Consider the following 25,748-nt stretch of genomic DNA (forward strand, 5'->3'; position numbering starts at 1 on the left):
GAGAGAACTGGACAGAGGGGCTTGAATATGTTTCCGCCTGGGGAGAAACGTAGGGAGAACAGAAGGGTCTAGAAGTCTCCTAGTCCCTTCTCTCCCCTGCCACCGCCGCACAGTGCCCTGAGTTTCTAGGAAGAGCCTGGCGCCCGTCATCAGGTTCCATTGGCACGTGGCAATGCGACAAGGTCTAAAACCAAAGGTAGAAGGGATGTGGGGCCTGAAGACAGCTTCTGCTCTCTGGTAGGGGCGAGAGGGGAGAGCACGGGGACCGGCTTCTGTGTTTTCTGTAGGAGAGGCGGGGTCCCCAGAGTGAGAGGCTGGAAAGCGCTCTGCATCTCCCCATTCCTCAGAGCAGCCCATTCCCTGGGAAGCTGCTCCGCCCTGAGCCCCCTGCCGTCCGGTGGCCCTACACTGCCACATGGTGGACACTGGCGGTACTGAGGCCCAGCCCCCGAAGCACCACTTTCTGCCCCTGGTGCCAGACCTAGTAGCCTCTTGACAGTCCCCACTGGCTACATAGGCGGGAGGTTAATAAAACAGAGCCGGGGCACATTTCCAAATCACACTCACTTCCTTCTAGCTTCTTGAAGCAACTGGGGCATAAGGAGAAAGGCTAACATGAAGTCTACCTTTATAAGTTCGAGGCGGAGGGGCCATGGCCCTCCCATTTAGGCAGCAGGGAAGTGTGGTAAGGAGGGCTGGGATTGGAACTAAGGTCACTGCACTCATCTTGCTCTGCTCTTCAAAGTCCTTAGACCTCCCATTTCCCGCCCTCTTTCACAGAGGCCTCGCATCACTTCGAGGATGCCCCGAATTTAGGTAACTCTCACAGTCCCCTTAAAGAGAGCCAGCAGCTGGGTATGGGCCCTCCCAAGTCCCATGCCCTTCTGTCAGCCTTGATGGACTCTGCCCTGCTGTAAGATTGCATCACCGCCACCCCTACCCCTCTGGGTTTCCCCAGACATCGCAGTAACGTGCCCCCCACCCCCACCGTGCTCCAGCCCCCCTCCACGTTGTGCTCCAGTCCAACTGGACTCTGGGCAGCCAGCATAGGCAGGGTCAGGAGGTGACTTCCGTGCCCCATGGCACTGCCACCTTGGCCTGGGCAGGAGGACTCCATTCCTCTCCGCACCCCCCCCACCCCCGTCCCAGCCCTGTTGCTAGGAAGAAAGAGACCAGAGTTCTCCCTCCCGCCCAGAGACCCTGGAGAAATAACCAGTGGAACTCAACAGCTGCCTCATAAGAACTGCTGCAGCAGAGGTGTCTGGGTAAGCTGGAAGGACCAGAGGTATGGGAGGAAATTGCCCTCCCCACCTTGCCCCTATGAGTCCCTCCCCCGAGCCCCAGACCTTGGGGACTGAGCATGTGAAATCATTCTCTTTCTTGCATCATGCATGTCCACATTGCCCCCCTCCCCACCCCCGTACACCTACCTCAAACTCAGTGACCAGGCCAGATGGTGAAACCCGAGCTCCCGGGTAGGGTGGGGGGGACCTCCACCCCCCTCAGGGCCCTGATGGGCAGCACAGCCGGCCAATCCCGGGGCTCAGAGGGTAGGTCTGCTGGCTGACCACTAAGTGGGGGAGCCCCAGGTTTCGGCTCTAAAGAGGCCCAAGTCGGTAACCAGCCATGAGCTGTGAGGGTCAAACTGGCAGACTGCGCTAAACACAGCCACCCATTGGACCATCCGCATACTGCCTTCCTGAGTCCCGGGCCATAGAAGACAGGTGGCTCTACCCTTGGCCGAGGGTAGGTGTGGCACGGCGGTCTGCGGCTCTGCCCTCATTGGCTTCCCCGCAATCAGATCAACAGAAGGAGCAACTGCCGTCTGAGGCTCCCGACCCAACCCAGGGCCGTTCACCAGGAGCATGGGGCTCCCTGACGTCCAGCCCCAGCTGGTGCTGCTGTGGGCACTGTTGTGGGCACAGGGGGCAGGGTCTGCATGTCCCTCCTGCGGAGGCCCCACGCCGGCGCCCCAGGCAGAACGAGCTCTGGTCCTGGAGCTAGCCAAGCAGCAGATCTTGGAGGGGCTGCACCTGACCAGTCGTCCCAGAATAACTCACCCTCCACCCCAGGCGGCGCTGGCCAGAGCCCTCCGGAGACTGCAGCCAGGAAGTGTGGCTCCAGCAAATGGGGAGGAGGTCATCAGCTTTGCTACCGTCACAGGTGCGTTCAGAGAGAGGCAGGCAGAGAGCAGACAGGGGGAGGGAGGCTGAAGGGGACCCTGACAGAAAAGGCAGACGGAGCAGGGTGTGGGGGGAGGGAGGACAGAAGAGGCAGGGACGGGTTTCGGAGGACGGAGGACACAAGGCAGTCCCCGCGTCTTCTAAAGGGGCTAGGGAGAGCAGCGGGCGGGGCTTGCAGGGGTCTCCGAGGGGAGCTCCATCCCCGCTCACGTTCCTCCGTCCCTTCTCCATCTCTCTGGCAGGTCCCTCCACCTCGGCCTGCAGCTCCGTGCTCGCCTTCCACCTGTCCACAGCCCAGTCCCACCACCTGTACCACGCTCGCCTCTGGCTGCACGTGTTCCCCACCCTTCCTGGCACTCTTTACTTGAGGATCTTCCGATGGAGTCCAGGCAGCGGGCACCAAGGGTCGCGCACCCTCCTGGCGGAGCACCAGACCACAGCCCCGGGCTGGCACGCGCTCACTCTGCCCTCTAGCGGCTTGAGGGGTGAGGAGTCCCCTGTCCTGAAACTCCAGCTGAACTGCAGACTCCTAGAAGGCAACACCACCTCTGCCCAACAGCCTCGGCAGCTCCTGGACACGGCGGGAGACCAGCGGCCCTTCCTGGAGCTTAAGATCCAGCCCAGTGAGCCTGGAGCCGGCCGGGCCAGGAGGAGGACCCCCACCTGTGAGCCTGAGACCCCCTTATGTTGCCGGCGAGACCATTATGTGGACTTCCAGGAACTGGGATGGCGGGACTGGATCCTGCAGCCCGAGGGGTACCAGCTAAATTACTGCAGCGGACAGTGCCCCCCCCACCTGGCTGGCAGCCCCGGCATTGCTGCCTCCTTCCACTCGGCTGTCTTCAGCCTCCTCAAGGCCAACAACCCTTGGCCCTTGGGTACTTCCTGCTGTGTCCCTACTGCCCGAAGGCCTCTGTCTCTCCTCTACCTGGACCGGGATGGCAATGTGGTCAAGACAGATGTGCCCGATATGGTGGTGGAGGCCTGTGGCTGCAGCTAGCGAGAGGACCTGGGGATTTGGAGTAAAGAGATCAGTTGGGGGTTCCCAGGCAAAGGGCATCTGTGGTGGGAGACATTGCCTGATCCACACCCCCACCTAATGGGTGGGGTGGCAGGATGACCGGGGTGACCCCAGGGGACCCAAATGGGCACTTGTCCGTCCAGACTCTTGCCTATTCCAGGCTGGTTGATGTGTGGGGAGATGGGGAAAGTGTGTTCTCTAAAGGAGTCTCCCCAGAAAGCTTGATTTCTGACCTAAGCCCCCTGAGAAGGTGGCAGAGGTGAGGGAGGAGTGGAGGGAGGGAAGGAGAAGGCAGAGAAAAATTACTTAGTCTCTCGCAAGAAGAGAAAGTCCTCAAGTGAGGGAAGCAGGCTTGGGACAGGGGAACCAGGCTGGCCCAGGATAGGAACTGTGGAAGAGCTTTCAGGGAAGGTCAAGAAGGAGATGGGCAAGGGGCTAAGAGGAGGTGGTTAGGAGAGCCCCAGAAATGGGAGCCGGGAGAGAGGGGTACTGAGCCTAGGAAGTTCCCTGGTTTCTCCCAGTGTGGGGGACAGGACCCACCGGGGAGACTAATGTTTATCCTTTCCTAAAAAAATGAGGGGGAAAATCAACAAGTATGAGTTATAAAGAAGGGCTGGGGTGATAGTCCAGAGGATAGTTTGCAAGGTGAGGTCTGGGGACCCCTGGGAGGTCCCTGAGACCATTTCAGGAGTGTTCACAGGATCAAAACTATTTTCATAATAATACTAAGATGGTATTTGCCTTTTTGATTTTCATTATCTCAAAAGTATACAGTGGAGTTTTCCAGAGGCTATGTGGCATGTGATTACATCATTTTTCTGACATCATTGTTAATGGGATATGTGCCTGTGTATTCTGTGTATTCTTCAGTTTTAACTTCTAATATAGTAAATTGACATGAACCACATAAACAAAAATTCAATAAATTTCAAGAGTATAAATGCGGGGTGACGGGGTGGCTCAGTGGGTAGAGCATACGACTCAATCTCAGGGTTGTGAGTTCAAGCCCCACATTGGGCGGGGAGCCTATTTAAAAAAAAAAGAGGGGCGCCTGGGTGGCTCAGTCGGTTAAGCATCTGCCTTTGGCTCAGGTCATGATCCCGGGGTCCTGGGATCGAGCCCTGCATCCCATTGGGCTCCCTGCTCAGTGGTGAGTCTGCTTCTCCCTCTGCTCCTCCCCCTTCTTGTGCTCTCTCACTCTCTCTCAAATAAATAAATAAAATCTTAAAAAAAAAAAAGAGGGTAAAGGGGTCTTGAAGTCAAAATGTTGGAGAATCACTAATCTAGAGACCCGGGTGAAAAGAGCTTCTCTGAAAGAAAGGACCACTGACTGGTCTTGCCTGACCCTCTGGGTATAACTGGTGTCTGGGCCAAAGTCATACGGGGGAGGGAGGGTCAAATAGAACTCCTTATCTGTCCCCCCACAGTCACTACCTATATTTGTAGGGCCTCAGACCTCTTTCTAGTTTCACCTTTTCCCCTTGACCCTCAGTCTGAACAGTTAACCTACTAACTCTCCAGGCCTGAGGAGGTGGTTCTCGGAAGCAGAGCTAGGATGTGGGAGGCCTGTCTGAGGGGTGACGGGAAAGGACGGGGCTCCATTTCCTCACCACGTTTTCTCCCCTTTCTCATAAAGAAAGGTCAGACAGACTAAAATAGCTGCCCCTTCCCCTGCATCCTGTCACTATAGCAACACGAATCCGAAGGGACAAGACACTCCCCTCTCAGACACTACTGTTCTGCACTAGCAGCCTCTTCTAGTGTGCCTTTCTGTTTCTTTGGGCTCATACAACCCCCCCCCACCGGGCTCCTAACTGGGCTTTGGTGGGGGGACCTGTCAAGCCTCCTACTCTCAGCTCCCCCGTCTTCTCCGCTTCCAGACGCCGAGAGAGTGTCATGTTGCAGAAAGGCCAGCAGAGGGAGCAGACAGCCTGGAATTTCAGGAAGCGGGCAGCACAGAGGTGCGGAGGTGCCCGCAGTCTCCAGAACTTGGAGATGAAGTAGAGCGGGGGTTCTCCGCGGAACAGTGTTTCGGTCGCGTCCCGTGGTACCTTAGTAACCTTGTGAACAGCATACTCTGCACCCAGAGCCTCAGCCACTGCTCCTCTCTTTTATGCTCTATAGACCCTTCACTTCTAAGCCAACTGTGTTCCAGTCTTGTTTGCACCAAACCCCAAATCTGTCCTGACCCCTTCATGTTCCATTGAAAGAGTGAGGCCAGCAGATAAACTACAGGATGGCCGAATGCTCACTTAGCACCAACCAAAGTCGACGACGCTACCTCCAATATTATCTTTCTCGGATGAACTTTTTCGTCGCCCCCCCACCTCCCAATATATTTCTTAGTTTTTTCTGGCTGGGGGGGGGGGGAGGGCTCTTCGTGGGCAGCCGATCCAAGGATCCATGCCGGGATTTATTGCCCACCACCAGCAGCGTGTTCAGCGGGGGGGGGGGGGGGGGTGAGGCAGTATAGGGTCCCTCAAGAGAGGGGGAGGATCCTGGGGGTCCTGGGGGTGCAATAAGCCAGGCACCCCCTCTCTTGCTTTCAGCTACCCCGCCTCATCCTCCAGAACGGCAAGAGGGAGGGAAGTAGAAGGGAGGTGAGAGGCGAGCGGGAAGAGCGGCGGCGCGCCAGCTGCTTGAGCGAGAAAAAGTTTTTGCAAAAGGGAAAAAAAAAGTTTGCGCTTCTCGCGGGTGGTCCCGGCTCGCGGCCCGGCGGGCTGGGCCGGCGGGAGGGCTGGCGGCCAGGTTAGGGGGGGTGGGGGTGGCACTGAGGCTGCGCGGCCGTGGCCCTGTCCGCCCCCCCTCCCCACCGCACACCCCCCAGCCCAGACTCCGGCCCTGGACCGCGCATCCCAAGCCTTGCGCCCAGAAGGAGGTGAGAAGGGGGGCAGGCGGGGGACCACCTGGGAGCAGTGGGGGAGGGGGCCCGAGGGGATGCCCTGCTTGCGAGGGACTCTGCCCAGCCAAGAGGGAGACCTGGGGCACAGAGGCAAAAAAGGGGTGGGAGAGCCTGGGGTGAGATATAGAAAGTTTGAAGAATTTTTTCGTTTATATCTCCCTTTCTCTGTATCTTTTTTTTTTTTTCCTTCTGACAGTCTCTGTGTCTCTGTCTCAGGCAACCGTGGATCTCTTTGTCTGTCTCCGCCTCTCCCATATATTAGAAACATCTCACTTTCATGAGGTTGGGATGAAGAGGCTGGAGGGCCGGCTAGCTGGAGGTCTGCGTGGTAGAGAGGGAACTCCAGGTGTGTCCTGAGCGCCCGCAGGAAGACGTCAGTGTTTCTGGAAGGAGGGAACAGCTAAGGAGAGAGCCCTAGGTGGGGTGGAGATGGGTGTGTGTGAGGCGACAAAACCGGCGCGGGACGGCTCGGCTTGAACCCCTGACCTGTCTTGTGACAGATGTGCTTGCTGGTGCATGCGTTCTGGGGAAAAGGAGTGCCTTCTGTTTTAGGAAGGGGGCGGGAGGGCCCAGCGTCTCGTCTAGGCCCTGGAAAGACTTCTCAAGGAATAGGGACTCCTGAGTCCCCAAGGGCTGTGGTCAGGGGGCTTAGGAGGAGCCGAGGAGACCTTGTCTTGACCCTCTGACCTCGGGACCACCAGGACAGCTGGGCCAGCCGCAGGGAGACCCCTACTGGGACTGGGCGGGACCACTGGCCACGGCCTGCCTACGTATCCCCGTTGGAACCCCCTCCCCAACGGGAGCTGGGGGCCGAGGCCCCTCCTCTGGCTCAGACCACCCTGCCTGCCCTTGCTCCCCGCTCTGAAGCCTCTTTCAGGCCCGGTGACCCCGAAACAATCCGCCCTGGGCAGCTAGCTTTGGGGACAGGATTAGGGAAAGGGGATCCCATAGTGACTGGGGACTTAAGGCTTTGGGGGCTGGAGAACTGGGGTCTTCATAGGATAGGTCTTTACTGTCCAGTGGAAGGAGAAGGCGGGGCAATTTCCCGGGGGAGTTGTAAGGGCCGGAATTAGGGTGGTTTTCCCTATGGGGGCGGGGTCCGGAGACACCCCCCCTCAATTATCTGCACGGCATCCCCAACCAGGCGGTACAGACCCCGCCCTTGACGTCACTAAGGGGTTCCCGGGGGTCTCGAGGGGTTAACCCTTGGGAAGCCAGCTGTGATAATCAGGAACCTAAGGTGTCCTGACCCCTTCCTCCGCCCATACACACCTTATTTTATTTACCCAGTCACTTTGTGTCCCTGTAGTTTCTGGATTCTTCTTTCTTTTCCACCCCGCCACGGGGACCCCCACGCTCCAACAGTGCCCCCCGCCCCCCGGGCGCCTCTGCCAGCTTTCTGGATGAACTGAGGGGAGGAGGGAGGAATGTGTCCCGCCTCCCAACTACACCCCCCCCCCCGCCCTCCCTCCACCGCGGCTCGCTCGACTGGGCTCCCGGGGCGGGAGGGGGAAGCGGAGCCGTCTGCAGCCAGAGCCTGCGGCGGCGACTTGGGTGGGCCGAGGAGGCACGGGGGCGGGGAAGGCGGGACTGGGAGAAGGGGGGCGGGGCCTACTCCTGGGAGTTGGGGAGCGGGGGTGCGAGGGGGACTCTGGAAAATAGGGAGACACAGAAGATGATTCAGGACTCCAGCAGGGCAACCCTAGAGCTCCCTGCCCCATCCTGCGCTCTCATCCACACTCCAGAAAAACTTAACTGAGGCTGGAAAAGTTGGCAAAATTTTCCTGTCACTAGTGTGAAGGGGAGACGTGGGTGGGCTGTGGCACGCGTGGGCGAGGAGGGATGTCGCCCCATTTCCATCGCGGCTCCCCTGCGGCTGGGCAGTGGCACAGGAAGATGACTGAGTAGGCACGTTTGGGGGAGTCTCTTTAGTGTTTGGGGGGTCGTTTGCGAGCCCCTGCCTCCTTCTCCTGGGTGAGTCATAGAGGATGGAGGCGGGAGAAGTGTCCCCCCATCCAGCTGCCAGCCAGCTGTGCCCCCCCACACACACACACAAAGTGCCAAGGTCGAGTTGGGAGGTCTTGGATGCGGGATCCAGCTCTCCGCTGGGAAAGGAGGAGTTAGGAAGGGTACAATCCAGGCTGCGGGGCTTGGGCTGGGTCATGGGGTCCGGGTTCCGCTCCCCATCTTACCCCGCCCTCACCCAAAATCCCAGCATCCCGGGATCACCCACCGCGCCGGCCGGCCCGCTCCCGGTCGTTCTCCACCCTACCCCGCCCCACCCCACCCTCGGTCCCGGGAGACCGGAAAACCCGGGGTGGAACAAAAACTGGAGTTTGAGGAGAAAAGCGGACAGCCGAACCCTCTCCCTCACAGCTCTTCTCTAATGGATAATGACTTTGTTTTTTCATTCTCTCAAAGCCTTCTCTTACAGTCCTTTCCTGCTCCCCCAAAAGAGACCAAGTGAGGTGGGCGCCCAGATTCAGACTACCCCAGGATAACACCAGTTTCCACTCTTTGTACTCAACAGGCCCGGGAGGCTCCGCTCAGAAACCTTATCCCCTTCTATACACAGTTTTCTGCCTTAGAAAAAGGCAGATCGTCTGTGCTCCCTCCTGGCCCCACCAGCCTCTCCGTCTGGGCTGTGGCGAGAGCTCCCTCTGCTGGATACTGGAGAGATTGTAGACGGCCTGTCGTGGGCAGGAACAAATGAAGGCAAAGGGGCTCAGCATGAGTTCCCCCATCCCACCCCTCAAAGCTGGCCCATGGTCAGAGCAAGAAGAAATAGAGGGCCATGGCATAAAATCACTTGAGGCTCATACAGGCACAATTAGTCCATAACACTCCCTCCTAAACACACACACACACACACACACACACACACACACACACACACACACACACACGAGAGCTTAGACCACCCAGGCAAAGATCCCACTCAGTTCCCACAAAGATCCTCAAGACAGCCTCTGCCTCTTTGGGACGCCTTTCCTTACCCCCCCTGGCTGAGTGATGCTCATTTCACTTTGATCTCCCGTGGCAGATGTCTTAGAGGTTCTACACCTGAATTAGTTATCTGACCTTCCTTACTTCCCTCCTGCCTTTATAACTTGCACATCTCCCTTCCCCTCCTGCAGTGTCCTCACACTCTCCTCTGAGACACCATGTTCAACCCGATGACCCCGCCGCCAGTCAGTAGCTATGGCGAGCCCTGCTGTCTCCGGCCCCTCCCCAGTCAGGCCCCCAGCATGGGGACAGAAGGTCAGTGCAAATACCAGTCTCCAGGCCTTGAGGCCTGGCGGCTCCCTCAGCCAGCCCCAGGGATCCTTCTTCCATCTCCTACCCCATGCCAGTCTCTAATCCACAGAAGATTCAAGGCTCTATGTCGTATAGGCTTGGGATATGGGATCAAGTCTCTCCCGGGGTTTCAAGGTGAGGCCTTATGTGCCCCCCATTCCCATTCCCCATTCTGGCTCTCTCTCTTTTCTAGGACTGCCTGGTCTGCCCTTCTGCCACCAGGCCAACCTCATGTCTGGCCCCCACAGTTATGGGCCAGCTAGAGAGACCAACAGCTGCACCGAGGGTGAGGCCTCAGGCAACATCTATTCCCTTTCTGCCTCATTGGGACTTGCTCTAAAAGAGAAAGTTGCAGGGGGAAGGCAGGGGATCTGACTTGGAAGAGGAAATGCCTGGAGATTGGAGCAAGGGGTCAGAGCATGATCAGGTCACAGATGGGGTCAGTAGGGCAAAGCAGTCAAGTGTCATTGTTTTGTTGAGAGTCAGGACCCATGGGTTGGGTGGAGGGAGACATGACCCCATTTACCATAGCTGTCTCCCTTGTTTCCTGCCCCAGCCCCACTCTTCCCTCCTCCCCGAGGTTCAGTCAAGTTGACCAAGAAGCGGGCACTCTCCATCTCGCCTCTGTCAGACGCCAGCCTGGATCTGCAGACAGTTATCCGCACCTCACCCAGCTCCCTTGTGGCCTTCATCAACTCACGCTGTGCATCTCCCGGGGGCTCCTATGGTCACCTCTCCATCGGCACCATGAGGTGCAGAGAGCCTTGGGCTAAGAGGCCCCTAAAGACCCTACCAAACCCCGTTAAAAGCCTCAAGCCTTCCAAAGCACCTGACCCTATTTGAATCCTTATCATTTCAAAGGTGTTGAAGCCCTCTTCGGGTGCTTCCCTGGGCCTGCCTCAACCCCATCCCATACGTTTTTCAGAGACACTCCAAAATAGCCCAAGGACTCCTGAAATTCTTTCAGATGATAGTCCTAAGTAACTGCCTCTCCTCCTCCTCCTCCCCCTCCTCAGCCCCTCTCTGGGATTCCCACCCCAGATGAATCACCAAAAAGGGACCTCGCCTTCCTTCGGGGTCCAGCCCTGTGGTCCCCATGACCCCACTCCAGGTGGGATGATGCCGCATCCTCAGTCCCGGGGACCCCTCCCAGCTTGCCAGGTGAGAGTCATCATATTGCTGCCCAATTTCCCTCAGCTCAGGGAGGGTGGGTGGTGGACTCTATGGGGAAAGGTGAAGGAAGGACAGGGGATCGAAAAGTTCTCAGTAGGAGAAACATAAAGGGGTATGGTTGCTGGGGTTCACTCCTTGGGGCTGAATCAGACTCTTCCAAATGAGATCCCGCCTTTTGCCCATCCCAGTGCAGTCTGAGGAGGAAGTCTCTTCCAAACCCAGGGGTTCCAGCTGCTTGGGTGGGGGCACTCAGGGCAGGAAGACCTGGCTGGGCTCCCTCTTCCTTCTGCCCACTTCTACCTTCATCACCCTCACCTCTTCCCTTGGGGAAGCTGAAGTCTGAGCTGGACCTGCTGGTTAGCAAGTGCCCAGAGGAGCCCTTGGAGGGCGATATGTCCAGCCCCAACTCCACAGGCACACAGGTAAGGGGGGGCGACTTTAACTCTGAAACCTGAGCTAAATAAAAGCTGTCACCCCAGTGACCCTAGGATTGCCTCCTCTGCCCTAGGATCCCCTGCTGGGGATGTTGGATGGGCGGGAGGACCTGGAAAGAGAGGAGAAGCCTGAGCCTGAGTCTGTGTATGAGACTGACTGCCGCTGGGATGGCTGTAGCCAGGAATTTGACTCCCAGGAGCAGCTGGTGCACGTGAGCCCCAGGGGGTAACAGGAATGCTGGCTGGATCTTGTAGGACATTCTGGTGGGACTTTGTGTTGTTAGGCTAAGGGCAGGAGGTCCCAGGATACCGAGGTCAGAGGTTGAGTGGCCAGTTGGGTCGGCAGAAACTCAGGAGCTATAGCTTTGTTTTAGAAACGTGGGAGAATGGAGGTGCGGACTATGATGTTCTTTCTGCGACTTCTTCCCCCATGAGGTGGAGCCTTGGAGGGATATGGTGGGGTGAGGAGGTTCCAGGGAAGGTCTGTTTTGGGACTTGGGGGCAGAAGGGAACCTCAGAGAGCCTCTGTATCTCCTCCTTCAGCACATCAACAGTGAGCACATCCATGGGGAGCGGAAGGAGTTCGTGTGCCATTGGGGGGGCTGCTCCAGGGAGCTGAGGCCCTTCAAAGCCCAGTACATGCTGGTGGTGCACATGCGCAGACACACGGGGGAGAAGCCACACAAGTGCACGGTGAGGCCCCCACTTCCCAAGCTCAGGGTCCTTCCCTAAATTGGGGCTCCCCACCAAGAGCTCATATGACTTTCCTGGAGCCTAGGCACTTTGCCGCCATAAACAAATACTTAAAATTGTATCTTAGGACTGGGTTAGTATAAAGATGAACATATTGATGTTGTGTATTAGAACACTTTCTTGGACCTAAAAGCTATTTTTCCCTTGCTTTAAGAAATTAAGACATTTCTGTGGGCCCCCAAAAGTACCCTGGGCCCTAGGCACTGTGCCTGCTACTCTGCCTAATGGAGAAGCTCGGTGTCAAGGACATAAGACACTCCCAGAATGACCCCATCCTAAGCCAGTCTAAGATTCCCATGCAGGGAGATCTGCTCTGGCTTGATGGGGAGATGCTCGCTGCCGCACCCCCTCCGGCTTCCAGTTTGCCGAGCTCTTGCCTGCCCTCGTCCCTGAATTTTCGGAATTGCCCTCCCATCTTGAGTTATAGTCTCTGATGTATGTCCCCTTTGAGATTTACAGTTCTTCTAATCTCCATGTCCTTCTGTCTGAGAGCTATCTTTTGACCCCAACATCCCCTAGTTTGAGGGGTGCCGGAAGTCATACTCACGCCTCGAAAATCTGAAGACGCACCTGCGGTCACACACGGGTGAGAAGCCGTACATGTGTGAGCACGAGGGCTGCAGTAAAGCCTTCAGCAATGCCAGTGACCGAGCCAAGCACCAGAATCGGACCCACTCCAATGAGGTGAATGCCCCACCTAAGGGACCCTCCCCACTTGAGAAGCCAGCTACTGGGCAGATTCCCCCATAAGAAATCCCTTAGCCCAGCACCCATTCCACAGAGGTGAGTCCCCGTCCCCTACCTCATTCACCTGGATAAAGTCTTTCTGAAACCAAGAACTTCCACATAACCACCCCATCGGCTACCTCTAACCAGCCAAAGGGCCAACCTAAATAGACCTTTCGGGCTGGAGGGGACCCATGGTCCCTTCAACCCCTGGCTTTATGAAGCCTCACAGACCTGGGCTGTCAGTTTTCCTAATCTTTCCCTTGACCCTCTCATTTTTTGCTCCAAGGGCCCCCCTGTCTCCTTAATTCCCTGGGTGCTGTGCATTCCTCCCTGACCCTCTCGTCCCCAACTGATGCTACCTCTTCTTCCCAAGCCTTCTGCACTCTCCTGCTTTGATTCCTTTGCCTGATGTCTTCACTGTCCACCCAACAGAAGCCGTATGTTTGTAAGCTCCCTGGCTGCACCAAACGCTACACAGATCCCAGCTCGCTCCGGAAACACGTCAAGACAGTGCATGGTCCTGATGCCCATGTGACCAAGCGGCACCGAGGAGACGGCCCCCTGCCCAGGGCACCGTCCCTGTCCACAGTGGAGCCCAAGAGGGAGCAGGATGGAGGCCCCATCAGGGAGGAGAGCAGACTGACCGTGCCGGAGGGGGCCGTGGTGAGCTGGCCCAGGCGACTCCTGCCTCCATGCCCCGGCCTGCCCTGCCCACATCCTTCCAGTCCCCTCCCAACTCTTCCATGTCCTCCTCTGTAAATCACTCTTCTGTGGAAGTCCTCCAGTCTCTTACCCCGGTGGTGCTCCTTGGGTTACCCCAAATCAAGAGATTTTCGTATAATTAATTATTGAATTGGTTCAACAAACTCTTATATGGGGCTTAGCATATTATTCTAATTTATGTATAGTTTACATGTACAATTCACATTAGTATGATTATAATTTCATGTACTCCTCACAACAGCTTCGTGGAAAAGGAACTTCTTCTCCACATTTTCAGATGACGAAACTCAGGCATATAGACAAATGGTCCAAGGTCACCGAACTAAGTGCAAATTTGAGCCCAGGCAGTCTGTGCTCCAACCTAGGCTCTTCTCATCAACATCTCTCCAGTTTGCCCCCTCTCCTCACCCGCTCAGCCCTCCCTACACCTGTAAGCTTCCCCTCGGTCCTTGCAGTCACTGAGACACAGGCTTGAGCCACTCACCAAGTTCAGGGAACTGGGGGGCGGGGAGGAGGGGCCGCCCTCAGCCCTCATGTTCCCCGCAGAAGCCACAGCCCAGCCCTGGGGCCCAGTCGTCCTGCAGCAGCGACCACTCCCCAGCAGGCAGTGCGGCCAATACAGATAGTGGTGTGGAAATGACTGGAAATGCAGGGGGCAGCACTGAGGACCTGTCCAGCTTGGATGAGGGGCCTTGCATTGCTAGCACTGGTCTGTCCACTCTTCGACGCCTTGAGAACCTCAGACTGGACCAGCTACATCAACTTCGGCCGATGGGACCTCGGGGCCTCAAACTGCCCAGCCTGACCCATACTGGTAAGACCTGGGTGTGGAGGCAGTCGCTGGGCTGAGATCTGGACCTTCTCTGAAGTTGGAAGGAGGACTTCCCTCCTCAGGGTTGCCCTATAGCACCTTTGTACAATTAGCAAAAGGTCCCCCTTCCTCAGACACTTTCCTTCCATCCATCAGGTAATTGTGATACACAAAGTATGACGTGAATGCTGCTCCCTAGGGCTGTGCAGTGTACAACCTATACAACTGTTCACAGTGGTTCTGAATCCCTGGTGACGCAGACGTAGAAAGGACATGGGCCGTCCTAGGGTCTGAGTCGTCAGAGTTAAGGAGCCTGTCCCTGGGGTTCCAGGACAAGGCCATCCCATGGGGGAGGCAGGGTGAGATTCAGAGGGCTCCCTGACCACCCTGCTTTTTCTCCTTATCCCTTGTAGGCACCGCTGTGTCCCGCCGCCTCGGCCCCCCAGTTTCTCTTGACCGCCGCAGCAGCAGCTCCAGCAGCGTCAGTTCAGCCTATACCGTCAGCCGCCGCTCCTCCCTGGCCTCCCCTTACCCCCCTGGCTCCCCGCCCGAGAACGGGGCATCCTCTCTGCCCGGCCTCACCCCTGCCCAGCACTACCTGCTCCGGGCAAGATATGCTTCAGCTAGGACAGGTGGTACCCCACCCACAGCAGCACCCAGCCTGGATCGGATGGGGAGCCTTCCTGCACCTCCCTGGAGAAGCCGAGCTGAGTATCCAGGATACAACCCCAGCGTAGGGGTCACCCGGAGGGCCAGTGACCCGGCCCGGGCTGTTGACCGCCCTGCCCCAGCCAGAGTCCAGCGGTTCAAGAGCTTGGGCTGTGTCCACACGCCCCCCACCATGGCAGGGGGAGGACGGAACTTCGATCCCCAACTCCCAACTGCCGTCTACTCACCACAGCCCCCCAGCATCACTGAGAATGTCGCCTTGGATACCAGAGGGCTGCAGGAGGAGCCAGAAGGTGGGACCTCCATGATAGGCAGTGGCCTAAACCCCTATATGGACTTCCCATCCACTGATACTTTGGGATATGGGGAACCTGAGGGGGCAGCGGCTGAACCTTATGGAGCTAGGGGTCCAGGCTCCCTGCCTCTTGGGCCTGGTCCACCCACCAATTATGGGCCAAACCCCTGTCCCCCGCAGGTCTCCTATCCTGAACCCCCCCCAGAACCATGGGCTGAGTTCCCTTCCCACTCCGGGCTGTACCCAGGCCCCAAGGCTCCAGCTGGAGTCTACAGTCAGTGTCCTCGTCTTGAACATTACGGACAAGTGCAGGTCAAGCCAGAACAGGGGTGTCCAGTGGGTTCTGATTCCACAGGACTGGCGCCCTGCCTCAATGCTCAGCCCGGTGATGGGCCTCCTCGCCCACAGCCTCTGTTCTCCCACTACCCCCAGCCTCCGCCTCCCCAATATCCCCAGGCAGGTGCCTATACCCAGCCACCCCCTGATTATCTTCCTTCAGAGCCCAGGCCTGGCCTGGATTTTGATTCCCCCACTCACTCCACAGGGCAACTCAAGGCTCAGCTGGTGTGTAATTATGTTCAGTCTCAACAGGAACTGCTCTGGGAGGGTGGGGGCAGGGGAGATCCCCCAGTCCAGGAACCTCTCTACCAGAGTCCCAAGTTTCTAGGGGGTTCCCAGGTTAGCCCAAGCCCTGGCAAGGGTCCAATGGCCACATATGGACCTGGCTTTGCACCTAACTTGCCCAATCACAAGTCGGGCTCCTATCCCGCCCCTCCACCCTGCCATGAAAATTTTGCAGTGGGGGCAAACAAGGCCCCCCATAGGGCAACAGCACCACCCCGACTTCTGCCCCCACTGCCCACTTGCTATGGGACCCTCAAGGCAGGGAGCACCAACCCCAGTTGTGGTCATCCTGAAGTGGGCAGGCTGGGAGGGGGTCCTGCCTTGTACGCTCCTCCTGAAGGGCAGGTGTGCAACCCTCTGGACTCTCTTGACCTTGACAACACTCAGCTGGACTTTGTGGCTATTCTGGATGAGGCCCAGGGGCTGAGTCCTCCCCCTTCTCATGATCAGGGGGACAGCTCTGAACACACCCCACCTCCCTCTGGGCCCCCCAACATGGCTGTGGGCAACATGAGTATCTTACTGGGATCCCTGCCTGGGGAGACACAATTCCTCAACTCTAGCACCTGAAGAGTGAGGAATCCCAGGAATCCCAGATCCATTTCCTAAGGGGTTTCCATTCCCTCAGAGAAGTTGGGATGAGGAGCCATAGCCCCCTGGGATGCCCCCGGGATGGGAGGTATGGGTTGGGGCTCTATACCTTCTGTATATGTTTTGGGGAGGAATTTGATAATGACACTGTTTCTGGATAATAAAGGAACTGCATCAGAAAGCGCCCTGCTTTACAGTTTACTATCTTGGGGGCGGGGGGTGATGACAGGGAACAAGAAGAGAAGTAAAGGTTAATCCACCCACTTCCCTTTTTTGGGAGGCTCCCCCACCCCATCCCAACCCCTCAGGTCAGACTCACAAACACAGTCATCTGGGAGACACAGGATTTAATGGGATGTCCTCAAAACAGAACATCCACTATCCCCACCACCACCAAAGGGTAGCTAACAGAGATCAGTGGAAACATGTTTTTGTCTTCTTCCTTGCCCCAGTCAGGGGAAAAGGCTGGTGAAGTCAGTGAGCATGAGTTGGACTAGCTGCCCAGGGTAGAGAGCATGGGCGGCTGGGTCAGATGTCTCCTGCTCTGGCCGAAATAGGGTTGGCCCAAACACAATTCCCAGGTTGTGCGGGGTCATGCGGTTCTTATCTGAGTGTGCTATCACCCTGTGGGCAAAGATCAAGAGAAGGGGCTATAATGCAGCAGCTTCCCCACTTCAAATAAACCTAACCCTTCAAAGGGATGAACAGCAAAGTGTTCACTTTGGGACCCCTCCATGTGGTTGGTGGCTGAAGGAAACCAAGCAGAGAGCTGCAAGGGGCATGAAGATGGGACCAGTAGAGACACCTTCAGGATACAAGTTGGAAAATACAACCCAGGAGATGCCTGCCTCTTCCCAGCCCCTAGAGTCCTCTTTTTTCACCGATTAGGCGACTCTAATTCAAATGGCTATCCTCTCTCAGAAGCCACTGCCCAGGCCCAGCTCAGCCACGGAAGCCATGAGCACGGTCCCAACAGGAGACAAAGAGGCTGGGGGAAGGGAGCGGTGAGATGGCCCTCATTTCTCTCACAGCATCCCTGGGCATCTCTTGATCCCCATTTTCCCACTTGATGCCCTGCCTGGGGGTTGCCTGTTTCCTCCATCTGCCCACTGAACAGGTGAGAAACCTAGGTGTCCCCTACCTTCACTGCTTCTGAACACAGTCCCCGCTGCATGCCCCACTCCACCCTCCCTCCGCGTACACAGAGATGTTCAGTCGTCCTGACCTGCATAAATGTTCCAGGAGGTACCGCAGAGTGTCACGGTTGGGCTTGGGCATCGAGCCTATTAATTCTCGTATCTGAGAGAGGCGCTGCTCTGATTCAGAGACTGCTAGAGAGAAAAAGTGAAGGGAAGGGCATGGCGGGTGAGGCTATGGAAAGTGCTAGGGAAGGGTGGGTAAACTTGCTACTCTTTCCCACGCCCACGGAAGACACCATTAATGTACCACAGCTTTCTTTTCCGCTGAGCCTAACTGCAGCTTTATTATTTTTTTAAGATTTTATTTTTAAAGGGTGCCTGGGTGGCTCAGTCGTTAAGCATCTGCCTTCAGCTCAGGTCATGAGCCCAGGGTCCTGGGATGGAGCCCCGAATCGGGCTCCCTGCTCAGTGGGAAGCCTGCTTCTCCCTCTCCCACTCCCCCTACTTGTGTTCCCTCTCTCACTGTCTCTCTCTCTGTCAAAACATAAATAAAATCTTTAATTGTCACAAACTTTAAAAAAAAAAAGATTTTATTTTTAAGTAATCTCTACACCCAACATGAGGCTCAAAGTCACAACCCTGAGATCAAGAGTCAAATGTTCTACCGACTGAGCCAGCCAGGAGCCCCCGCAACTGCAGCTTTAGAATTCTTTTTAAGTCAGCCCTCTAAACATTCACACACACACACAAATAATAACTGGAGTTGGCACAGGAGTTGAAAGTTGTTTTCCATCTCTGTGCTCAGTTTGGAATAGAAGGGTGTAAGGGAAACTCTATTCTTTACCCTTCACGCCCCACCCCCATACCAAGGGTAGTGCCCAAAGTTCTCATCCCTTACCAAGGGCAGCACGAAAATGGGGCAGCAGCAATGGGGGCACCAGAGGCTGGGGTAGCTCCCTGAGAAAAAGCTTCAGGGCTCCAGTGACCACGTGAATATCATCCCACTCAGCACTGTCCAAATCTAATCGGCCTTCTGGGAGGAGAAGGAGGTACAGAGGGGCTCAGGGCTCATGAAGGGCCAGAGAGATCCAGAGACTGAGAGGTCAGGAGTTTGGGAGAAGATCCAGTTAAGGCAGACCACAGAAATACCTAGGAGATCCACAGGGGGGCAAGGCAGCAGAGGTGGGGATGGGGACAACCCACCCAGGGGCAGGACACAGGGATCCAGAAGGAGTTGGGAGGATGTCAGATGTTTTAAGGGTCTGAGGGGCCTTCCACGTAAGTACCTTGTCCTGGCTGTTCTGGGAACACGTACCTCCCATCGGAGGTGACCGCCCGCTCTGCAACATGGATGAGAAGAGATCAAGAGCTAAGCCATGCAGTTCTAGCCAGACCTCCCCATTCTGCCAGCTCCCTGAGAAACTGCCTATGGTTCCGAGGCATGAAATTCCTAGTACCACCACAAGCCCACAAGCCTTCTCACCTCTGTCCACCAGGAAGCGAAGTTTCTGGACCACCGCCAGGTTCCCGCTCACCCGGTAAATGCCATCCACATCTATACCTGGGAGATGAGGCAGAGAGCAAATAAGGATTCCTGCTCTAAGTTATTATTTTTTTAAAAGATTTTATTTATTCATTTGAGACACAGAGATACAAAGAGAGAGAGAGAGAAAGCATGAGCAGGGGAGAGAGGCAGAGGGAGAGGGAGAAGAAAGCTCCTCGCTGAGCCAGGAGCCCGATGTGGGGCTCGATCCCAGGACCCTGGGATCATGACCTGAGCTGAAGGCAGACGCTTAACCATCTGAGCCACCCAGGTGCCCCTCCTGCTCTAAATTAAATAAGGATTCCTGCTGTAACCTGTGTAAGGTGAGGACTGGTGAGAGATGCAAGGGTGGAGAGGAATAAGGCAGAAGGAAGACTAGGGTGGAGGAGGTGGGGAATTCTAGGCCTTGGCCCATTGGAAGGGGAGGTTGTGGGGTCTCTGGAAAAGTGACCTCTCTTATCCACAGCAGCAATGCAGAGCCGCACAAAGCTGGGCACGGTGTCCCCTTCTCTCTGGCACAGTGATTCCAACTGGCAGCCAAACACCTGGTCTGGAGAGGCACAGAGTGAGGTGGGAGGCCAGTGGGAGCCTCACCCATGGAAGCTCTTAGCACAGGTTTTCACCCTAAAGTTGGGCTGGCCCTCCTTGGCTGCCTTTTTTAGCGCCCCTCCCCCCCACGCAAGGAGGTGCACCCTTCCTCCCCCAAAATTAAGCAGTAGAGGAGCAGAAGACCGCTGATCTAGTTCTGGGACGTTCTACTGTGAGTCTCACTGAAGTTTTCTCATCCACGAAGTGGGCTGATGCCCAGATGAGGAATATAAACGTGCTTGCAAAAATACTACAGCAGGTACGGAGGAAAAGGGTGCCCCTGGCCCAGCCCACCTCACCTCGGAGCAGCCCACGCTCCTGCAGGCTTTGCAAGGGTGGTCTCTTTGCGATAAGCCGCTTTAGTTTGCTCCGGACGCGGTTCTGCTCCGTTCCTTCGGGACACCGACCTGTAGGAGCAGGTGGAATAAGGGCCCGAGACCGCCGCGGGGAAGGAGCCCACCGAGCCGGGACACGCGCCCCCGGCCCCGCCCACCCGAGGCCCGCCCCTCACTGGAGCTCCGGCGGCCGCTGAGCCGCAACAGTGGCTTGGACACCGGCTCCGACTCCTCTTCGTCGTCCTCCCCGCCGCTCAGCTCCTCCAGCTCTGCCGGCCCCGAACCTGACTGACGCAGTTCCAGGGGGTTCTCTCGATCCTAGACCCGGAAGGGCGAGGTGGGCCGAGTCGGAGATTGGAAGAGAGGAGAGAGAAATCTGCACCCCCCAGCTCGACGCAAGGAGGCCCTAGCCGGCTGCTGGGGTCCCACGTCCCAGCCCCATCCCAGGGCCCTACACTGAGACCACCCTGCCCCCTACCACCCCCGAATCCTACTGTTCCTTCCCCACTCCCTCTGTCCCACCCGGGCCGAGCCTCTCCCCAGACTCTGCCCCACCATCTCCCACCCATCTCACCAGGCGTTCGATGACCGCCCGCAGCGCGCGGTACCAGGCTCGCAACTCGGTCTCCTGGTCTGATTGCAGCAGGAACTCGTGGCCAGGGACCGTGCGGATCTGAGGGACCAGCGGAGAAAGGGCTTGCTTGAGTCAGCGGGGAGGAGCACAAAAAGCTGGGAGGCCGAGCGGAAGACCTGTGCGGGAACCTGTGCGGGAACCCGGAGCGCACCTTCGGGTCGGGTGGAGCTTTGGGTACGCGCAGGAGGCACTCACGTGCAGGACGTTGCGGCGGCTGGACAGGTGGCGGCCGTGGGCCAGGGCGGCTCCGCGCAGGTCCACGCTGCTTTCGGGTCGGCTACCCGCTGGTCCCTGGCAATTGGGAGAAACTGAGGCCCTGTTCCCCTCGTTGCCTCCCTCCCACCCGGGGGACTGCGAGGACACGGGAAGCTGTGCTTCTTCCTCTACTTCCCCCTCTCCCACCTCCGCCCCAGAGCTGGCCTGAGGCTGTAGGAGTGGGGCCCGAACCCTTTTCCGCACGCCCCCTCCCCCCCTCCCTCACACTCACCCAGATTGAGGAGGGCGCGGCGGGCGGTGGCTCCCGGTAGAACACCAAGCTGTTACCTGCTAATACCACCCAAGAGGGGCTCCAGTTCTTCCTGCGGGGGCGGAGGGGGCAGTGGCAGTAGGGCAGAGGTCAGTTAGAATCATGTGGGGAGGGAGCTCTTCCCGCACTCGGCTCCAGGGAATCCAGCCGCCCAAGCCCCTGCGGTCTTCCCGGGTCCTGTCACCTGAGCTTCCGCCCCCCCAGGGCGATCTTGGTCACGTTGAGCAGGCCCGACTTTTCCACCTCCTGGGGAGTGGAGCGAGGGGTATTAGTAAGCCACCCAGCGCCCCCCACAGCCCCCACGGCTTTCCCAAGGCGGGGGGTCGTGTCCCAGGAGTGAGGTCTTTTACGGTTGGGCGGGTGGTGGAGGCTGCGTAAGAGAGGATACCCAGAGAACACTGAGAAAGAGGAAGACGTTTCCAAAGGAGCAGGAATTGGGGGTTGGGGCAGTGAGAATTTCTGCCTGCACAAGGAAGTGGGTGACTTACATGGGGGTCATCCAGGACCTGCGGCAGAGGTCGAGAGGGCTCCAAGGCTAAAGGCTGGTCTGAGGGGTGGAGCTGGGAGGGGCGCTGGCCGAGGTAGGGTGAACCCTGGGAGGGAGGGAATCGGAGAAACAGGTGGAGGAAACATCACCTTCGGAGTCCCGGCTATAGGGGGAAGAGGGGTGCGGATGTGGGTGAGAGGCAGGGGGTGTGATGGGTTACAAATGAATGTCTTGCATAAAAGAGTGTAGTAAAAAGATGGCTTTTCCTGCATGTGATCAGGAGGGGGGGCTCTCACCTGGGGGCCCAGCAGTTCCAGGGTCGCCGTATCAGATTCTGAGCCCTTTGCCCAAGGTTGCAGGACACCACTGTCCCTATTCCGGGTCTGCGTCCCCTCCATGGAGCCAGGGTTCTGGGGGGTGGGGTGGGGTGAGGAGTAAAGCTACGGCCAGATGCCACCTCAACCTGCTCTCAACACCCTTCTCAACAATTTTCTGATGGCAGCCCCTGAGAGAAAACACGCCACTTTGGGGTTCAGTAGGGGAAAGGAGGAGGTGGAGGGGACACAGGAAGAGGCAGGAGGGAAAGTCTCACCATCTCCCGCACACGAGTGTGGCGCGGGGGCTTCCAGGACTTGCAGCCAGTCAGCGAATTTATGTAGAAGCAGCGTCCGGAGTTAGGGTCCAAGTGCTGCTCCCAGGAGTCCAGCCTCTGCAGTGGGGGGCACGCAGGGCTTGGGGGAGGAGACCGAGGACAGCGGCGAAGGTCCACTAGGTTGCAGTACACGGGGTGCTCTGACATGAGGGGCTGGGGTCTTGCCTGCCAGGAAAGGGGGAAGAAAAAGGTAGTTATCCTGCCTGTGTCCCTCCCCAATCTTCTCTCCACCTAACCACCTCCTCCTCTCTCCCCCACTGTTTTCTCATCCCCAGCTCCTGGCTGGGGTGACCCAGGTACTGGGGAAGAAACCCCAGTCCCCAGCTGGGTGTTTTTTTTTTTTTTTACTCCCTCCCTCAGTCTTCTTTGCTTTTCTCCTCCTCACTTCCTGTTGCCAACTTCCCTCCTCCCCCACCCCGCCCCTACCCCAGGGCCTCAGAAAGGGGAACTGGCTTTTTGTGTGTGTGTGTGGGGGGGGTGGTTGAGGGGAGCACCCCACCCTCACATTCTCCAGACTGAAAGGGAAGAGAGGGAGAGGGGTCAGGGAACCCTACTAGGGGAGTCTGAAAGAGGAGGGGCCATTTTAATCCACCAGCAAGTAAGAGAGAGGGGAGGAGCTGAGTCTTCAAGAAGAGCAAGGGAGTTAACATCTCTAAGTGGGACTTGTTGGTGACCTGAGCTGGTAAGATGCGACACAGGAAAAAACCCTGCCCTGGGCCAGGAGTCAGGAGGAAGAAAGAAAAACATAGCTCCTTGGCTTTTTCTCAGTCCCTCTGTCATCTGCCAGGTTCCATGTATCCTCAGGATCTTTGCTACTTGCTATCCCTCAGCTAGAATTCCTTCTCATTTCCTAGTTTGGTTCCCGGCTATTTCTTCCTCCTCCTCATTTGGATCAACTACATGTCATTTCCTGGGAGATGTCTTCCCAGATTATCTCCATCACTCTCTACATTTATGCTTCTTGGTAGCACTTACCAGTACCAACAGTTACTTGTTTGTGTGTTTGTCACCCCCATGGGAATCCCTTGAGGGCAGAGATTCTGTCCGCCTGGTCTGCCATTGTGCCTAGAACAGGGCCCAGCAGTAAATAGCCGTTTACTCTTTACTCCGCTTAGAAGGGCTGTGACTCACCGTATTGGCCCTGGCCTCTGGCAGTAAGTCTTCTTGAGAGAAGGATCTGCCACTTGTTCCTTCCTGGAAGGGTTTCAGGACGGTAGGCCTCAGATTGGTAACACTGACGCTTCTACACATTTTGGGGGGAAGAGGAGGAGGCTGCTTAGAGGTGGTCTGGGTCCTGCCTGGGGGTTCCTGGGACAGGTGCAACTCCTCCATGGAGCCATGAAACAACTTTGGCCCTGGAAACAGAGAAACGGGAAGAGTGGGGGCAGGTCCTCAGAGAGGTGATCTTGGCTGGATCCCTCATCCTGGGGACTCACAAGGAAGACAAGAGCAGGGGAGGTTGTGGAAAAGTACATGAGACCTAGAAAGCGTAAGAGTAGGAGGAGAGGGAATGGGGACACTGTGATGGGGATGACGAGTAGGCTGATCAGAGGGAAATAAGAGAAGGGGGTCAGCAGACGCTTTGAGGGAGAAAGATCCTTCCAATAATTCCTAGAAGCCAGGGAGGGGAGGTAGGAAGGTGAAGGGAGTACTCACCAGGTGTCCAGAAGGATTGGCTGGGGGTGATGGTGGTTGGGCTCTGGGAAGGGATAGATTCCTCTGTCACGTAGGCAGCTGGGACAAAGATGGGTCGAGAAGTGGGGGGTGCTCCCAGGCGCCTTGCCAGCCACCAGTCTGAGTTGGTCTTTCGAAGCAGTAGAAACCTGTCCCCTTCAGCCAGGGACACTTGCTGGCCATCTGTCCCAGTGTAAGTGAAGGCATAGAGGGCACAGAGCTGGGATCCCCGAGAAGGGTTTTGGGGCCCCAGCCCAAGGCTCCCCCGGGTACTTGACCACCACCGGCCTGACAGCATTGTAGTCAGTACCGTCACTTGTGGGAAAAAGGGGTGTTGGAGATCCAGCAAAGGACGCGACTGGCTGCTTCCAAGCAGAGAGACATGGTTTTAAGAATAGCGTAGGGAGATAGGGAGAAACGTAAGGACAGGAACCTCAGAATGAGAGCAGAGGGTAAAGCAGAGAGCCTGGGTGGGGGGTCATCTACAGGTTTAGGGGACTGAGAACTCCTGGGTGACGTGACTGGTAAGGAAGTATATAAGTAAGGTGAGAGAGGATGTGGTCAGCAGAGCTACGAGGCCAACAGGGCAGGAAATCAGGGGAGAGAGGCTAGCCCGGTGATTTTCCTCCAAGTACCTTCTGGGGCCCATCAGAAAATCCACGGGCAGGAGGAGCGGGTCCTGGGTGGTGGTAGGACTTTTGAGCTGGACACAGGAAGATGAAGAGAGAGAATCAGGTCAGAGACAAAACACAGGCAAAGAGACAGGAATTAATGACAAAGATAAAAAAAAGCTTGTGACCTTTATTAAATATACACAGGCACCAATGTTTCCGTTACCAATAGCCTCAGACCTAGAGCTGCGTGCTTCCTGTGCAGACTCTGAGAGACACAGAGACAGAGAAACCAAAGTAGAGAGAAAGAGAAAGTGGCTGGGAGAAACACAAAGGGATTCCAAGTTAGAAGAAGAGGTGAAAATACCACCATCCTCTCAATCCAGGATGTGTTTGGGGAGCTGAGAGGCCTTGAAACAATACTCTGTACATAGTCTATGGGGCGGAGTCCTACATCAGTGTGCGGGTTCCTTCATTCATGCTCTTAACAGGGATTGGCTGAGCACCTCCTGTGTGAAAGGAACAGTGTTAGGCCCTGGGGATAAGAGAGGGGAAGGAGATAGACACAGCCCTCATGGAGCTTAAGGACAGATCTTAACTAATGACACAATATATTTATTAATTACAATCGAATCAAGGACTCTGGACAAGTATTACAGGGTGCTATGACAGCATATGGGGGTGGATGGGGGACTGACATTGGCTTTTCCTTGGTGGAAGATGGGAACTGAATTCCCCTGTCAATTTCCAGGGCTTTAAAACACCCACTGACTGATGCTTCCTCCTTACCTAATCACTCTTGTTTTGCCCTTCTCTCAGTTTCCCCACTGCACAACGTGAGGCTCTGGGTCTGGCTTTGGAGAGGTAGGATAGGGACTGCCCCTCTCTCTTGGTAACACCTGAGAGCCAGCACTCCTGCCCTGACACATGATCTGAGGGCGGATTCCCAGGCCTGGGATTTGGCCTCAGTGATCTTCCTCCTCAGTGGGCTCCACTTTCATTCAACATGTGGAGGACCCTACCCCTCAACTATTCCCTCCCACCTCCACAGTAGTCCCCAACTTCATCCCATTCGTTCATCATTCATTCATTCATTCATCTGGTGTTTGCTAAGTGCTCACATCTCCTCTTCTGCCTTCTCTGCCAACTCTCCTGCACTTTATCCTCTCCCTCTTTATAGCCTCCTTCCCTTTAGCTTTTAAACATATTCAAGTCTCAGTCATCTTTAGCCAAACCTCCCTTTACTATACTCCTCGGTTACCACCCTATCCCCCTCTTTTCCTCTTTACAGTCAAACTTATTGAAAGAGTTGCCTACATATGGGGGTCTCCATTTCCTCTCCCCTCACTCCCTC

At 56.6% G+C, this 25,748-nt stretch overlaps 3 protein-coding genes across 13 annotated transcripts; 2 read left to right on the forward strand and 1 right to left on the reverse strand.

The window, feature by feature from the left end:
- Window positions 1-1,472: 1,472 nt before the first annotated feature.
- On the forward strand, window positions 1,473-4,145 carry INHBE (inhibin subunit beta E). The gene is made up of 2 exons (XM_006750685.3): window positions 1,473-2,163; window positions 2,426-4,145. Exons 1-2 carry the CDS (start codon window positions 1,866-1,868, stop codon window positions 3,181-3,183), a joined length of 1,056 nt encoding a protein of 351 aa, XP_006750748.2. The 5' UTR covers window positions 1,473-1,865; the 3' UTR covers window positions 3,184-4,145.
- Window positions 4,146-5,750: 1,605 nt separating this feature from the next.
- Window positions 5,751-16,388, forward strand: GLI1 (GLI family zinc finger 1). 8 transcript variants are annotated; one of them, XM_031035322.2, is made up of 14 exons: window positions 5,751-6,082; window positions 6,303-6,452; window positions 9,244-9,367; window positions 9,597-9,689; window positions 9,960-10,155; window positions 10,420-10,564; window positions 10,765-10,998; window positions 11,085-11,222; window positions 11,554-11,703; window positions 12,283-12,447; window positions 12,925-13,155; window positions 13,457-13,645; window positions 13,762-14,029; window positions 14,440-16,388. In XM_031035322.2, exons 3-14 carry the CDS (start codon window positions 9,271-9,273, stop codon window positions 16,182-16,184), a joined length of 3,651 nt encoding a protein of 1,216 aa, XP_030891182.1. In that variant the 5' UTR covers window positions 5,751-6,082; window positions 6,303-6,452; window positions 9,244-9,270; the 3' UTR covers window positions 16,185-16,388. The 8 variants fall into 8 exon arrangements, with proteins under 8 accessions (XP_030891182.1, XP_030891181.1, XP_030891180.1 ...); XM_031035321.2 differs by having other exon boundaries at window positions 6,323-6,452; XM_031035320.2 differs by having other exon boundaries at window positions 6,369-6,452.
- A 149-nt stretch (window positions 16,389-16,537) lies between these two features.
- ARHGAP9 (Rho GTPase activating protein 9) lies at window positions 16,538-24,350 on the reverse strand. 4 transcript variants are annotated; one of them, XM_031035340.2, is made up of 17 exons: window positions 23,766-24,311; window positions 23,241-23,464; window positions 22,050-22,274; window positions 21,754-21,867; window positions 21,459-21,563; window positions 21,155-21,216; window positions 20,932-21,022; window positions 20,640-20,735; window positions 20,385-20,483; window positions 19,987-20,128; window positions 19,775-19,882; window positions 19,339-19,437; window positions 18,828-18,905; window positions 18,631-18,684; window positions 18,243-18,377; window positions 17,431-17,533; window positions 16,538-16,829 (listed from the first exon to the last, which is right to left on the reverse strand). In XM_031035340.2, the coding sequence occupies exons 1-17, from the start codon at window positions 24,079-24,081 to the stop codon at window positions 16,658-16,660; spliced, it is 2,223 nt and encodes a 740-aa protein (XP_030891200.1). In that variant the 5' UTR covers window positions 24,082-24,311; the 3' UTR covers window positions 16,538-16,657. The 4 variants fall into 4 exon arrangements, 2 of the variants coding, with proteins under 2 accessions (XP_030891200.1, XP_006740116.1); XM_006740053.3 differs by having other exon boundaries at window positions 17,431-17,536; window positions 23,766-24,309; XR_004077806.2 differs by having other exon boundaries at window positions 16,673-16,829; window positions 17,431-17,536; window positions 18,660-18,684; window positions 23,766-24,350.
- Between the last annotated feature and the right edge of the window lie 1,398 nt (window positions 24,351-25,748).

This window comes from Leptonychotes weddellii, chromosome 5 (genome assembly GCF_054177405.1).
Source record: "Leptonychotes weddellii isolate Sample4059 chromosome 5, ASM5417740v2, whole genome shotgun sequence".
Taxonomy (NCBI): Eukaryota; Metazoa; Chordata; class Mammalia; order Carnivora; family Phocidae; genus Leptonychotes; species Leptonychotes weddellii.

Coding starts and splice junctions, on each gene's coding strand:
- INHBE (XM_006750685.3), top strand. CDS start 1,866: ATGGGGCTCCCTGACGTCCAGCCCCAGCTGGTGCTGCTGTGGGCACTG. Junction 2,164..2,425: donor CAGCTTTGCTACCGTCACAG/GTGCGTTCAGAG, acceptor TCTCTCTGGCAG/GTCCCTCCACCTCGGCCTGC.
- GLI1 (XM_031035322.2), top strand. CDS start 9,271: ATGTTCAACCCGATGACCCCGCCGCCAGTCAGTAGCTATGGCGAGCCC. Junction 11,223..11,553: donor CCCAGGAGCAGCTGGTGCAC/GTGAGCCCCAGG, acceptor CTCCTCCTTCAG/CACATCAACAGTGAGCACAT. Junction 12,448..12,924: donor ATCGGACCCACTCCAATGAG/GTGAATGCCCCA, acceptor TCCACCCAACAG/AAGCCGTATGTTTGTAAGCT.
- ARHGAP9 (XM_006740053.3), bottom strand. CDS start 24,081: ATGCTGTCAGGCCGGTGGTGGTCAAGTACCCGGGGGAGCCTTGGGCTG. Junction 21,023..21,154: donor CTGGGGGGGCGGAAGCTCAG/GTGACAGGACCC, acceptor CCGCCCCCGCAG/GAAGAACTGGAGCCCCTCTT. Junction 19,883..19,986: donor CAGCGGCCGCCGGAGCTCCA/GTGAGGGGCGGG, acceptor CTGCTCCTACAG/GTCGGTGTCCCGAAGGAACG.